The sequence below is a fragment of the Setaria viridis genome, chromosome 9, assembly GCF_005286985.2.
Source record: "Setaria viridis chromosome 9, Setaria_viridis_v4.0, whole genome shotgun sequence".
NCBI classification, from domain to species: domain Eukaryota; kingdom Viridiplantae; phylum Streptophyta; class Magnoliopsida; order Poales; family Poaceae; genus Setaria; species Setaria viridis.
This window is the reverse complement of record NC_048271.2, coordinates 10,454,477-10,466,733: the sequence shown is the minus strand read 5'-3', so window position 1 is coordinate 10,466,733 and position 12,257 is coordinate 10,454,477. Positions and strand designations below refer to the sequence as shown.

The window sequence follows — 12,257 nt, the reverse complement described above, 5'->3', positions numbered from 1 at the left end:
TTTTGTTCGATGCGTATGATTGTTTTATTCCGTAAGTTTGTAGAATTTGCTCACAGAAAATATACAACCTTAATTAAAAAATATAAATAAAAAATTCGTTCAAATATAGTCAAGTGGAATCTTGTTGTGAAGTTTTTATTGTCATAAAATCCAATGATGCAATTGGAATTTAATTTTGATGCTTGGTTTAAAATTTATATTTTTTAAAAATTCAAATGGTTTTGCATATAGGATGACATCAGCAATTTTATCTTTTCTTGCCTGCGTGCATATGCTCCAGACAAACCGCGTTGAAGCAGTCTAATTAATTGAGTCGACGCACGGTTTATCGTGAGTGAGGTGATGGTCGCAGGTAGCGTCGCCCGTGGCGACGCAGCGTATCCTCGCGGCCGCAAGAGACGTGGCGTAGAACAAGGCAGCCGGCAGCGCGAGCGGACGGGCCTAAGCCTAAGCGGGCGCAGCTGCCGGTGGCCGTAGCAATAAACTATCCCCGCCCCCACCGGCTCTCGGCATCGCCACTACGCTAGCTTCGTCAACACCGCGACCGCCCCCACCCCCGAGCGGCAATTCTGCTGCCGTCTCTGGCCAAATCGGCGGAGCTTCCACTCCACGAATCCACGGCTCCTTCCCCGGAGGCAATCTCCTCTGCCGATTGGCGGCTGGAGGCGCCGCCGGGTCCCGCGTTCTTGCGGGTTGGGGGTCAGGTCAATCTGGCCTCTGCCTGATTGGATTCCAGTGGTCGGCGCCCCCAGCTCGCGATCTTTCCCCGCGGTTTCGTCAGCCGCTGGTCAACTTGGCCGGTCGGTTTGGTCTCCGCGGCTCTTCGGTTTCGTGCTGCCACCGTCGCTTTAGTTCGGTAATAATAAACCTGCGACCTTTCTTTGCTTGTTGGATCCATCGGTGTCTATCTCCTGCCAGGTCACGTTCTAATTGGGGAGTTTTGTTTGGTACAAATCTCCAGTCAAGTCTCCGCCAAGATTTCAGCAATCTTCCAGTCAAGGCTCGCCCAAGATTTGATTGAAGCTTTACCAGTTCTTGGATTCGTGTTCTTGTTTCGTCTCTGGTGCTGCAGTATGTTCTGTAGCACACCGATTCTGCATCTCCAGTAAAGGAGTTCGTCTATCCATAGTTTTGGGGCTTCCTGCATAGTTGCTGGAAAGCTGCTCTCGGCCGCCGAGGCGATGGCTTCGAGCACCAGCGAGATGCCTGAGGCGAAGGAGAAGCTGAAGAGGTCCGGGAGCCTGGGAGGCAACGATGCGTATGTGCGAGCCGACAAGATTGATCTTACGAGCCTTGACATCCAGCTGGAGAAGCAGCTCACCAAGACCTGGGGCAAGGCCAACCTCAAGTCCCAGGGGCCTAAGGAGGAGTGGGAGATCGATCTTGCGAAGCTGGAGATCCGCTATGTCATCGCGCAGGGGACTTATGGCACCGTGTATCGCGGCACCTATGATGGCCAGGACGTTGCAGGTATCTATGATCTAGCTCTGCTTGTTTTAGGATGCTTGATGCTGTTGCTGATTTACATGCTGATTTTCACAATAGACAGTCTTATGCTGCCTTACATGTTCAGGTGAAATAACATACTACGTGATCTTAGAGGATCGAAAGAATGCACGTGCGTGTGGGTTGTATGATACATTTATTGAGAGTTTGAGACAAGTAGCTTACTTCTTGAAGTATATTCCACATGTGACCTGTGAAATTGGGTCTTAACTGTTTTGACCTTTGTGGAAAGTAATACCTGGCAGGTGGCAGCACTAGCTTTTCATTCAGAAGGCCTTAATCGTTTGTGTGTGACACAATGCTGCATAGTCTTTTTCCCCCCTTACAATGCATCTACTGTGCATCTGTGCAACTTCATTTTTATTCGTTCTCTTTACAACTGCTGATATGCTGTATCTGAATGGTGTGCTGTAACCTGTAGGAGATGGTTGCCTTTTTCTCATCAGCACAAACCGTTTGCTAGTTGCAATGGCTTAAACTGACCATTGCATCTTTCCCTGTCTCCTCGATGACTTGGTAGTTAAATTGGTGAAGAATCTGTTTCTTGAAAGGATATCAGTTAGTAACTGCGGCCTGGTCCATCAGAACCATGCTTTATGCATGTTCTGCCTTGAATTAGAATATGTGTGCTTTGCATGTTTTTGTACTTTCACTTGATGATCTTGCACCTGACTAATATCAGGATACTCTTTCTGGACTTCCCTAAACCCCCCCAACTCTTGTAAAGTTGTAACTATGTTTTGCCCTCTCGTCTTCCTTGTAGTTTGCGTTTTTCACCTTTGGGCTGCAGTTCTCCTGCCCCATGTGGCCATGTCACCTTTAGTCAATTTCCTGTCAGTTAGAGACATTTCAACATCGACCTCTTTCTTATTTCTTCTGTTTTTAAGCATATGCCATCATCGTGTTCAAGTGTTCATCAGACATCAGTAGTAGATATGTGACTAGAACAAATGACAAGGCAGCCTGAAGCTCATACGTTCTACTTTTTACTGTCTGTTTGAAGTGCCTTTTTTGCCAGATTAAGATTTTATCCTTTGACCCAATCCAATTTCCTTCAACATTTTATAATCTTGGCATCTTTGCATTACAAAGTTGTGGTTTTTAGTCCATGGAGCACATCACTTCCTCTTAGTGCTTTATGAATAATGCTATCATTTTGTTTTGATACGTGGGGGGTGGTAGCATGACTTGCACACTTAAATGTCGTACAGCTTTGGTGTACTGGGATTTGGGGCTCCTTTCTATTCTTTTATGTTGTTCTTTTTAATCATTTCTATAAAGTTGAGATCCACATACATTCACCTTTTGGGCTAGAACCCTAGAACAGATAACAAGGCTGCCTAAAGCTCATTTTGCTACTTTTTTACTGTTGGCTTGGAGTGGCTTTGTTGCCAAATTAAGATTTTATCCTTTGGCCCAATCCAATTTTCTTCATCTAAAACCTAAAGATCTCCCTGTTGTGGTGTCCTAGAATTTGGGACTCCCTTTTGTTCTTTTCTGTTGTTCTTTTTAATCATTTCTATACAGTTTAGATTGATGTACTTTCAGTGTCTGCATAGTAATTATCCCTTCCTGTTATTACAAATAACGCACAAACATGGAGCTTCATCTATTTGCCATTGAGTTCAGATATGTGTGCGTTACACGCTCACAATTCCACGGGACAAGTAAGTAATATTGATTTGTTATACATGCAGTGAAGCTTTTGGATTGGGGAGAAGATGGTTTTGCTACAGAAGCTGAAACTGCAGCTTTGCGAACATCATTTAAGCAGGAGGTTGCTGTTTGGCATAAGCTAAGCCATCCTAATGTTACAAAGGTGAGTATTTTCACGCATACATGTGCAGCTTCATGTCTGTATTAGATGCTTGTTCATGTAGTAAAGTGCTTGTCCTTAGCTTACTGATTACCAAAATTTACCCATGACCAAGTTGGTAGCTGGTATCTTCCATGAAAGATTTCTTCTGCTGGGCTATTCAAGAAGTTTCAAATGCATAGTGTTATTTCTTTTGCAGTTTGTTGGTGCATCTATGGGTACCACAGATCTTAAGATTCCAGCCAACAATTCCAACGGTGGTGCACGTACTAACTTGCCAGCAAGAGCATGTTGTGTTGTGGTAGAATATCTCGCTGGAGGAACTTTGAAGCAATATTTGATAAAGAACAGCCGACGGAAGCTTGCTTACAAAGTTGTGGTTCAGCTTGCATTGGATTTGGCTAGAGGGTAAAGAGAGCTCAAACTCAAATCACTGACATGCATTATATATATCTGAATCCACTCCTAACTATCTGGGCCTTCCATTTGCAGATTGAGTTATCTACACTCCAGAAAGATTGTACACAGGGATGTGAAAACTGAAAACATGCTGCTCACTCCACAGCGAAACCTTAAGATTGCTGATTTTGGTGTTGCTCGTGTTGAGGCTCAGAATCCAAAGGACATGACTGGTGCAACAGGCACACTTGGTTATATGGCCCCAGAGGTACTTACTGGACTGGCCTTTTTAATCTGTTCCGTTCCACAGTGTGTAGTACTTTCAGTTATTCCCATGCTAAAAAGAAATTTTCTGTTCTTTGTATGCTCTAACAGGTTCTTGATGGTAAACCATACAACAGGAAGTGTGATGTTTACAGTTTTGGCATTTGCCTGTGGGAAATCTATTGTTGTGACATGCCGTACCCAGACCTTAGTTTTGCCGATGTCTCATCCGCTGTTGTCCATCAGGTTTGCCCTGTGTTCCATATACACTCCCATTCTGCAATTGTTTCTTCTTCCCCCACATAATGTGCACAGGTTACCCACATTCTTAGTAATAATTAATTATTCCTTCGTTTTATTGGCAGAATCTGCGCCCAGACATTCCCCGCTGCTGTCCAAGCACATTTGCTAATGTTATGCGGAAATGCTGGGATGCAAATCCTGATAAACGCCCTGATATGGATGAGGTGGTACAGCTTTTAGAGGCTCTTGACACAAGCAAAGGCGGTGGCATGATACCGGATGGCCAGTCACCAGGATGCTTATGCTTCACCAAGGCTCGCGGTCCATAGTTCTTTTCCTGATACCTTCTTCCCTCAGCAACAATTTGCCCATGTAAATGACTGGGGCATGGCATGCTTCCTGTCTCCACCGACGTAGTCGGTGTTCATGGTTGTGGTGCCATCTTTGTGCGTCGACTACAGGCCTACGGCTCTCTTATATGACCTTTGGGGTCAAATGCTCCTTTTCTATACCAGTGTGATGATGTAATTGTGATTCTAAAGAGATTCCGGGGTATACGAGTTACATTATTGAAAATGCTACTTTCTGTGTCCATTTTGGTGACATTGGTGAATATATACATCTTTACCTTTTTTTTTTTTTGGCCATTCATGGATCATGCAAAGAATTGAGTACAAGAATGGGCAGAAATAAATTTTTTTTGTTTAGCTGAGAGCATGTCTTTGACCATTCATCTGTGGAGGCCATATGGTGCTGGTGCTGTTTCTATTGCTCTGTTTCACCTTTTTCATGCTTGAATTTAACGTATTGGGATCAATTTCAACATTGTTTTTTCAAATGTGACTTTCCAATTTTCGAAACAAATTTATCACTGCTACTCGTTTATAAGGTGTGGCATTGTAAATCCTTCCTCTTTACCCACGTAAGTTTGTTAGCACATACTAGCACACTGCATGATTAAAATACCGGCTTTCCTGGAAAAGACGTGCACAAAGTTAAAGTAGGATCATGAAACTCGCTGTCTGCTTTTCCTCCGGAATCAGTTTGAATGGCGGTGATTAGCCACGCCCCGGGGAATTCTTTAGCCGCAGCATAAAGGTGATGGCAATGCATCATTCTTCATTTTGGATGGCACGATGATGGGCGATGGGTGATGGCAATGCAACAATAATCACTCGCGAAAACTGAAAATAGACGGTGGAACGAAGCATGCGGCTGGTATCTCGCAGCATAACCAAAAAACCTTGAGTTGGGCTGTCGTAGCAAACAAGTGGTGTCATAGGTGCGTGCCACTCTACAAGTGGTGTCATAGGTGGGTCCAGCCTTACTGTCAGGTTTCTTTCGTCACTAGTAGACCTGCTATTAGAGAGTACCATGAAACTCACTCTTATTCACACTCAAATTCAAATAATTACTATCCACTTGTTACCCTCCGAACCCCACCCATATCCAATAGATAATTAACTTTATGCTACACACATATATATATATATTCAATTGATTAACTATACCATCCTCATTTCTAATGGGTATATAATTTTTTAATCATACTATTTGAAATGGGTGTGGCCCAGTGGCAGGCCTAGTCACTAGCTTGCTTTCCTTCGCTGTGAAGAAGCACACGACGTCCACAAATTTTGTCTCCAAGAAGATTGCGCATCTTTCATTAAGAAAAAAAGAATGGGAAAATTTTACAAGAAAGTTGCAACGTAACTCATATAACTGTGCAATGCAACTCCATTCCAAACTGATATATATACTCCCTCCATCCCAAATCGTAAATCGTTTTGTTATTTTTAGATTCATAGCTTTTTATATTCATTTAGATATACACTATGTCTAGATTCATCGTAAAAGCTATGAATTTAAAAATACTAAAATAAATTGGGAGCTAGTGAAGATCTTACACACCTACCCAACATGTCCGCGAGGTGATTTCCCTAAAACTACTGTGGCTGACTGACTACTGGGATCAATCAGCATTTGTTTGATCACCCTTAAAAGTTGTTTGATATATATGATCACACATTGCTGCAGCGAACGTAACAACAGGCAAGTTAGAGCCTTTATTCCCTGTCTCGATCTTTTCCTGTCACCAGAACTGAAGAAGAATAGTGAACGACAAATTGAATGGGCATCACAGCTGAGGCGTGCCCTCACGGCATCCACGAAGAGTGCACAGCATGCGCATAGCCTTCAAGACAAAAAGTACTTCGGATCTTCACCATGTTTTAGCAAGAATCAGGCCGTCGTCTACTACTCTACTCTACCCAGTACCCCATAATATGGCAGCAAACAGCATGTTATGCAGCCCGCAAGAGGTTGACGGTGAAGATGGTTGAATTGGTGATACTGCAGTAGGATCTAGTCATCATCTAGCTACAGCAATGTTGTACTACAAGCTAGCATGCATTCCTATCAGATTGGTATGCTATGCAGACTAGCTCTCAAGAGGTTGTTATTCCGACGGATCCTGCATTACCGACGACCGTCCAAAGGAAACCGTTGCTCTTTGTTCTCCTTGGCGTTACACTGCCATTTCCTGTTTGTCGTAATAGTCTGTCCTGTTTCGTTCCGGGCATCGTTCGTTTCGTTTGCTATCGTTCATTCCTTTGTACCTGGTAAGCTTGCCTCTCTATCCACCTTTTACTGTGTGCCATCCCTTTCCTTTGTTGTTCTCTCTTCTGGTATAAGTTGCCAGCAGGGGGCACCAAATCCACGAACGTGGACGCACTCTCACACACACACAAGATCACAAACGCCGTAGCTATAAGAAAACCACACGAGAAACGACACCGAGGCACAGTATTTGTTAACAAGGTGCAACAACCCTGAGGCCTACTTACCTTCCTGGACAATGATGACCAAGGGGCAAATCCTCTCCGAAAAATTGAAAACTGCAGTGCTACATCGGCAACACATGCTAAGGCGCTGTCTGATACCAGATTCAGGGATCATTGCAGACAGTGGAGGAACCAGATTCAGGGATCTACCAGCTGCCTGATACCATCACTGAAAATAATGTAAACCACCAGGCACAACACCACACAACAACCAAACGACTTTATCCCTCGCTAGCAACCAGATTTTCTTTCTCATAGGGTTCTTGACCTATTTATCCACTACGCAGTCTGCTTTGGACACTCTCAGCAACTAGTATTTAATGCACCGAAAGCTTCGAGATCATGCTGAAGAAAAATGCAATGCGAAGAGAGGCTTCTCAAGTCAGAACTCAGAACACGATCGGAGGAGCAGTAGTAGGTAGCTAGCGGCAGGCCAGAGCCTCTGCATACGTCATGCGAGTAGGGCAGAATCTCCAGATAATGATTTCACTAACAGCATTGCTCTCATCCTAAGCTAACCGAGATGGAGTCACTGCTTTTTCATCGTTTTCTTTCTTTTTGCTTGGAAACATCTCATCCTAGCTCTGCCGTCACTGCCTTCATCTAGCAAATAAAAGAGGGAGTCACCAATGCCCTTGTCCATCCAGATACCATCGATCGATTACTTTCTGTATCCTGCATCACTATATTGCATCAGTTGTTTTCTTGTATAATACAAGTGCAGTTTCTTCAATCAATGACTGGCCTGATTCTACAAAGATCACTTTTATATTACTCAGGCAAAGGTATGTTGGCGAGATCGTCTCCTGCTCTGCACGGTTGGAAATACGGATTCAATTTGACTATATCAATATAAGAAGCACATCTAGATGTGACAAACAAAACTGGAATCATATTGTATTGCTTATGATTTTCAATAGAGTTTTTACAATTGAATTTAGTGGTCAATATAACAGGTCATACTTTAAAGATCGGATCGACATCTAGATTGGCTACCTATACATGTAGCAGCAGATCAAGATTATTTCCACGCAAACAGATATTGTAGTTAAAAATGTGCTATACGTTCCTAAAAAAAAAGTGCTATTTGTCACCGTGCTCTCTGGCGTAAAATATTGGATAGACTTTGCAGGTGAGCACGTCATTGCTAAGATTTTTGAGCTGTTTATGTCCTTTCAGTGACCAGATCTGAAAGCGATGCATGCATGGTGTGTCCATTCTGGAGAGTTTTATACTTTTGCAAAAAAAAAAACCATTTCACTATTTAGTGCTGACAAACATTATAGGTCAAAACAACACTAGAGGTCAAAACTTTCATCGAGCAAAATAAATAGTATTTGCAAAATTGAAATAAATAATGAAGAATGAAGCACTGATCTGGATTTTTTTTAAAAAAACCATACGTACTCCATAAAAGATCTAAAGCAGTGAAGAATGTGTGTTGCATATTTTCAGAAAAAAGATTGCCCATACAGGAGAAAAGGCTTTTTGGGAGACAAATTAAAGTTCAGAAGATATCCTGCGATATGATCCGATGCGCGCAAAAAAAAATGAACAAATAAATGAACGAGCTGAGTGGACAAATGCCTTCTGGATCAGAAATTAAACCGATTAATGATTTCCATTTGTGCAACCAAAGACACCCTAGTAGGTTCTACCTGGTCATTTGGTCAGGATTTGCTGGAGCTTAAGTATGAAAGGAAAGGACTAATTGACTTTGCTATGTTCATTTTTAGTTAATTTAGAAGGAAATAGAACAAGGTATTTTGCTTGAAGACCAACTCTAATCAACGAAAAGTTGATCACATCCACAGAATGCATACGTTTGCAAAAAAGAAAAAAAAACTAAAATGTTTCCTTTCCACGGAGTCTTGTTTTCAAGTCAAATGTTGAAAAGCAGCAGGCACCTTTCATATCCAATATATTGTGCCCATTGTTTTTCCTTTCAACATTGCAGCACGTATGATCATTCCAAGTGGCGTGAAGAGGAATTCTGAAAGTTAGAGCTAGAATAGGCTTGATACACACACGCGGGCTCTATCAATTTAGCGTTCCATGTGTCCACGAGCTTAGCGCTAGTGAGCTTGGGGGTAGATTGATACATATGCAAATATGCAATGATGCAGTTACACCAAAATATCAAGACCAGCAGGTAGGTAAAACGTGTGTGAACACCAAAGATCCACCCCAAAACAAAGACCGGCACGGCCCTCTGATCTATAAGCAATAACTCTTCTAGAAGCCGTCTGCTCATTACCAACTTGTCAGCAACGTTAAACAAACAAAAGACCAAATTAAAAGCCTAGCCGCGCATTAATTACGCTCTTTCTCTCAGGCAAATTAAAGGACAGATCATCACATGACGTCGACGTAGGAGGAGTCGCAGAGGTCGTCGCCGCCGCCGGCCAGCTCGTCCTGGAGCTCGTCGATCATCCTGGACCCTGTGACGTCGAACCGCTCCATCCGGGCGCCGCGCCTGGCCACCTCCTCGTCGCCCTCGTCGAACCCGACGCAGCCCCGGGCGCTGAGCTCCCGGAGGTCCCGGCAGCCGGCGATGATGGCGAGCAGCTCCTGCTTTGGCAGGTAGGACCGGTCGAGGCACAGGGAGCGGAGCCGGGGTACCGAGCGCGCCAGCGCCGCGGCGTCCTCGGGCTTGACGGCGCCCGAGGTCTTGAGGCTGACGAAATTGGGGCAGTGCCGGCCGAGCTGCGCGGCGAGGGCGGGGAAGGAGGCCGAGGACGGCTTGGCGTCCAGCTCCAGGTGCTCCAGCAGCGGCCACCGCGGGATGAGGTCCGGCAGCCGCGCCTCGTCGCCGGCGGGGAGCTGCGGGAGCGCCAGCCGCCGCAGCCTCGGGCACCTGCAATCAAATCAACGTATCATTGAAGCATCTGGTGAGAACTTGCAACGGTTCTCGTGTCGTTCGTCGGAGGGAGATGATCGGCAAGACACGACGGTTACAGCAAGCGCGCGGCGCGCAACGTACTGTAGCGAAATGTGGTCGAGGTCGGCGGCCGGCGAGGCGAGGAGCGGCGGGAGCGCGACGTCGTCCGCGGATCCCTGCGCGCGCGCGACGCAGATCCTGAGGAAGCCCCCGAGCGCGAACCGCGGCACGCCGTACCGGCGCGCGAAGGCGGCGGCGAGCGGCGCCCATGGCATGAAGCGCGCGACGTGGTCCCGGCGCAGGTCGAGCGCGCGCCACAGGGACGGGTCGGCGACGGCGCGGCGCCACCCGCGGCACACGAGCGGGGCCGCCGCGGCCAGGTCCTCGAGGTCGAGCCGCCGGAACACGTGCGCCAGGCAGTCCGTCTCCATGTCCGCCCACGGCGGCGCCGCGGCGCCGGTCTCCTGCGTGGGGATGGGGGGCGCCGCTTTCTCCATGGCTGCTGGTGTCTGGTGCTGACCCTTTCGCGGCGCGCGCGCGAGGAGGGGACGGGAACTTTGGGGAAGGGGGAGGACTCTCCTCCGACTTGTTTGGGACGCGCGCGCGATGGACGGACGGACGGACGGGACGGTGGAGCTGCGGGGGTAATGGCGATTAGACCTGGTTAATGGTGGGGTGATCCGAGGACTGAGAGAGACTGGGAGCGCGGCGGCCGCCTTTATAAAGCAGCCGCGGCAGCTTCCGACACTGGGGCCGGCCGGCCGGGGGTTGCTGGCCTGGTAGCTGCGCTCCGGGGCAGCACGGTGGTCGCAGCACGGCACTCCCGTCCTTGGGATTCTTCTTCTTGGTCGCCGATGGCTGCTGTCCCTGACGCTGACTTGGTTTGGAGCTTCGTCAAAGCCTGTCCATCCGGAAACACGCGCCACACTTGTAGAAGGCAGGGTTGGTGTTGTATTTGTGGAGACAAGAAGACATTGATCGATCGTGCCCCTCTCTGCCATGTACAATTTCTCCGCTAACAATGTACTTGTCGTGATGGGTCTACCAAATCAAACGGGGTCAACATCTGGCCATAATCTTTACCGTGAATAAACACGCAATAACATGATATGAGCATTTCACTCGGACAGGGGTCAAGCATCTGTGGTCATCAGGTAGTGCACGCCTTCTAGAAGCTGGGTGTCTTGTTCGTTACGAGTGTGATGCATGCAACGACGTTTTAGAAGAGATGTATGGATTGTACGTGCCGTGCGTGTACACGGATCCTGACTGTGCGTCAGGCCCAGGTCGGCTCCTTGCCGTGCTCTAGATGGATTAGGATGGACAGTTTTATCCCTTAGTCGGTTGTGTTTCTATAAACCTCACCAAGAGCTGCCTATATATTTGTACATGTTGTATACCCTAATCAATCTATTATTTCACACAATCCCAATTGCTTTCATTTCATTTTGTTGTAAAGTTTGAAGGCACTCTTGCAGAGTTGGCGATCCATTTTCGTTGCCCCGTTTGTGCCCAATGCAGTTGGCGACATGCGCAAACTTGTCATCAGCACTCCAATCACAAGCTACAGAACCAGAAGAAAATGCTGCAAGGAAAGGAACCCGATGGAATTTAAAGGATTGTATGTGTTACACACGAACGTGTTTTCCAAATCGGTATAGTTCGAGTAGAAGATGGATCGAGACGATGGAGTCAGCGTCATGCCGTCCGATACACCAACACTGCAGTATAGTTGTTGTATAAACTGCTTATACGTACACTTGTGATTGTAAGGCAACAACTAAAGAAAGGAAAAAAATTTCTACTTATTGTACAAGTAAGTAGTAGAAGGGAATTTTTTTTTCTGAAAGTAACAATGGCACCTTTGTATATAGATCAAAACTCTAATGGTCCGTTTGTTTCGTGGAATTGAATCTTGTTCTAGCAATTGGATTCAATAGGAATTAAATTACATAGAATTAGATTCATTTCAATTTTCTTGTTTGGGTGTAATTCTTAGAATTAGATTCCAAATATTATTTGGTTGATTAGAAATTCAAATGGAACAACATGCTACCAACGTAACTCTCTCTACCACATGGAGTTGTCAGACACTATCGTACATGTCCACGAGCGCGATGGCGACGAACGAGTTGGTGGTGAGGTCGGCGTCTTTGAGGACGTAAGCTTGCATCTCCCAACCGAGGGAGAGCATCTCCAGCTGCGAGCACGCCGGTGGCGTGTTCGCGAACGTGACACCATCGGGGCGCACACCGCGGGTGACCATGTCGTAGAGCACCTCGACGGCCTCGTCAAAGCGGCCGCT

At 46.2% G+C, this 12,257-nt stretch overlaps 2 protein-coding genes across 2 annotated transcripts; one reads left to right on the top strand and one right to left on the bottom strand.

The window, feature by feature from the left end:
* The first annotated feature begins 418 nt into the window (after positions 1 to 418).
* Positions 419 to 4,866, top strand: LOC117839146 (serine/threonine-protein kinase 54). Its single transcript, XM_034719410.2, has 7 exons — positions 419 to 856; positions 962 to 1,470; positions 3,204 to 3,325; positions 3,522 to 3,730; positions 3,815 to 3,989; positions 4,097 to 4,231; positions 4,351 to 4,866. Exons 2-7 carry the CDS (start codon positions 1,182 to 1,184, stop codon positions 4,555 to 4,557), a joined length of 1,137 nt encoding a protein of 378 aa, XP_034575301.1. The 5' UTR covers positions 419 to 856; positions 962 to 1,181; the 3' UTR covers positions 4,558 to 4,866.
* A 4,249-nt stretch (positions 4,867 to 9,115) lies between these two features.
* On the bottom strand, positions 9,116 to 11,038 carry LOC117836788 (uncharacterized). The gene is made up of 2 exons (XM_034716287.2): positions 10,055 to 11,038; positions 9,116 to 9,928 (listed from the first exon to the last, which is right to left on the bottom strand). The coding sequence occupies exons 1-2, from the start codon at positions 10,951 to 10,953 to the stop codon at positions 9,427 to 9,429; spliced, it is 1,401 nt and encodes a 466-aa protein (XP_034572178.1). The 5' UTR covers positions 10,954 to 11,038; the 3' UTR covers positions 9,116 to 9,426.
* Positions 11,039 to 12,257: the final 1,219 nt, after the last annotated feature.

Excerpts from the sequence above, each read along its gene's own strand:
- LOC117839146 (XM_034719410.2), top strand. The coding sequence starts at position 1,182 with ATGGCTTCGAGCACCAGCGAGATGCCTGAGGCGAAGGAGAAGCTGAAG. Across the intron at positions 3,326-3,521 it reads GCCATCCTAATGTTACAAAG|TTTGTTGGTGCATCTATGGG; the intron begins GTGAGTATTTTC and ends TTTCTTTTGCAG. Across the intron at positions 3,990-4,096 it reads TTGGTTATATGGCCCCAGAG|GTTCTTGATGGTAAACCATA; the intron begins GTACTTACTGGA and ends ATGCTCTAACAG.
- LOC117836788 (XM_034716287.2), bottom strand. The coding sequence starts at position 10,953 with ATGGCAGAGAGGGGCACGATCGATCAATGTCTTCTTGTCTCCACAAAT. Across the intron at positions 9,929-10,054 it reads CTCGACCACATTTCGCTACA|GTGCCCGAGGCTGCGGCGGC; the intron begins GTACGTTGCGCG and ends ATTTGATTGCAG.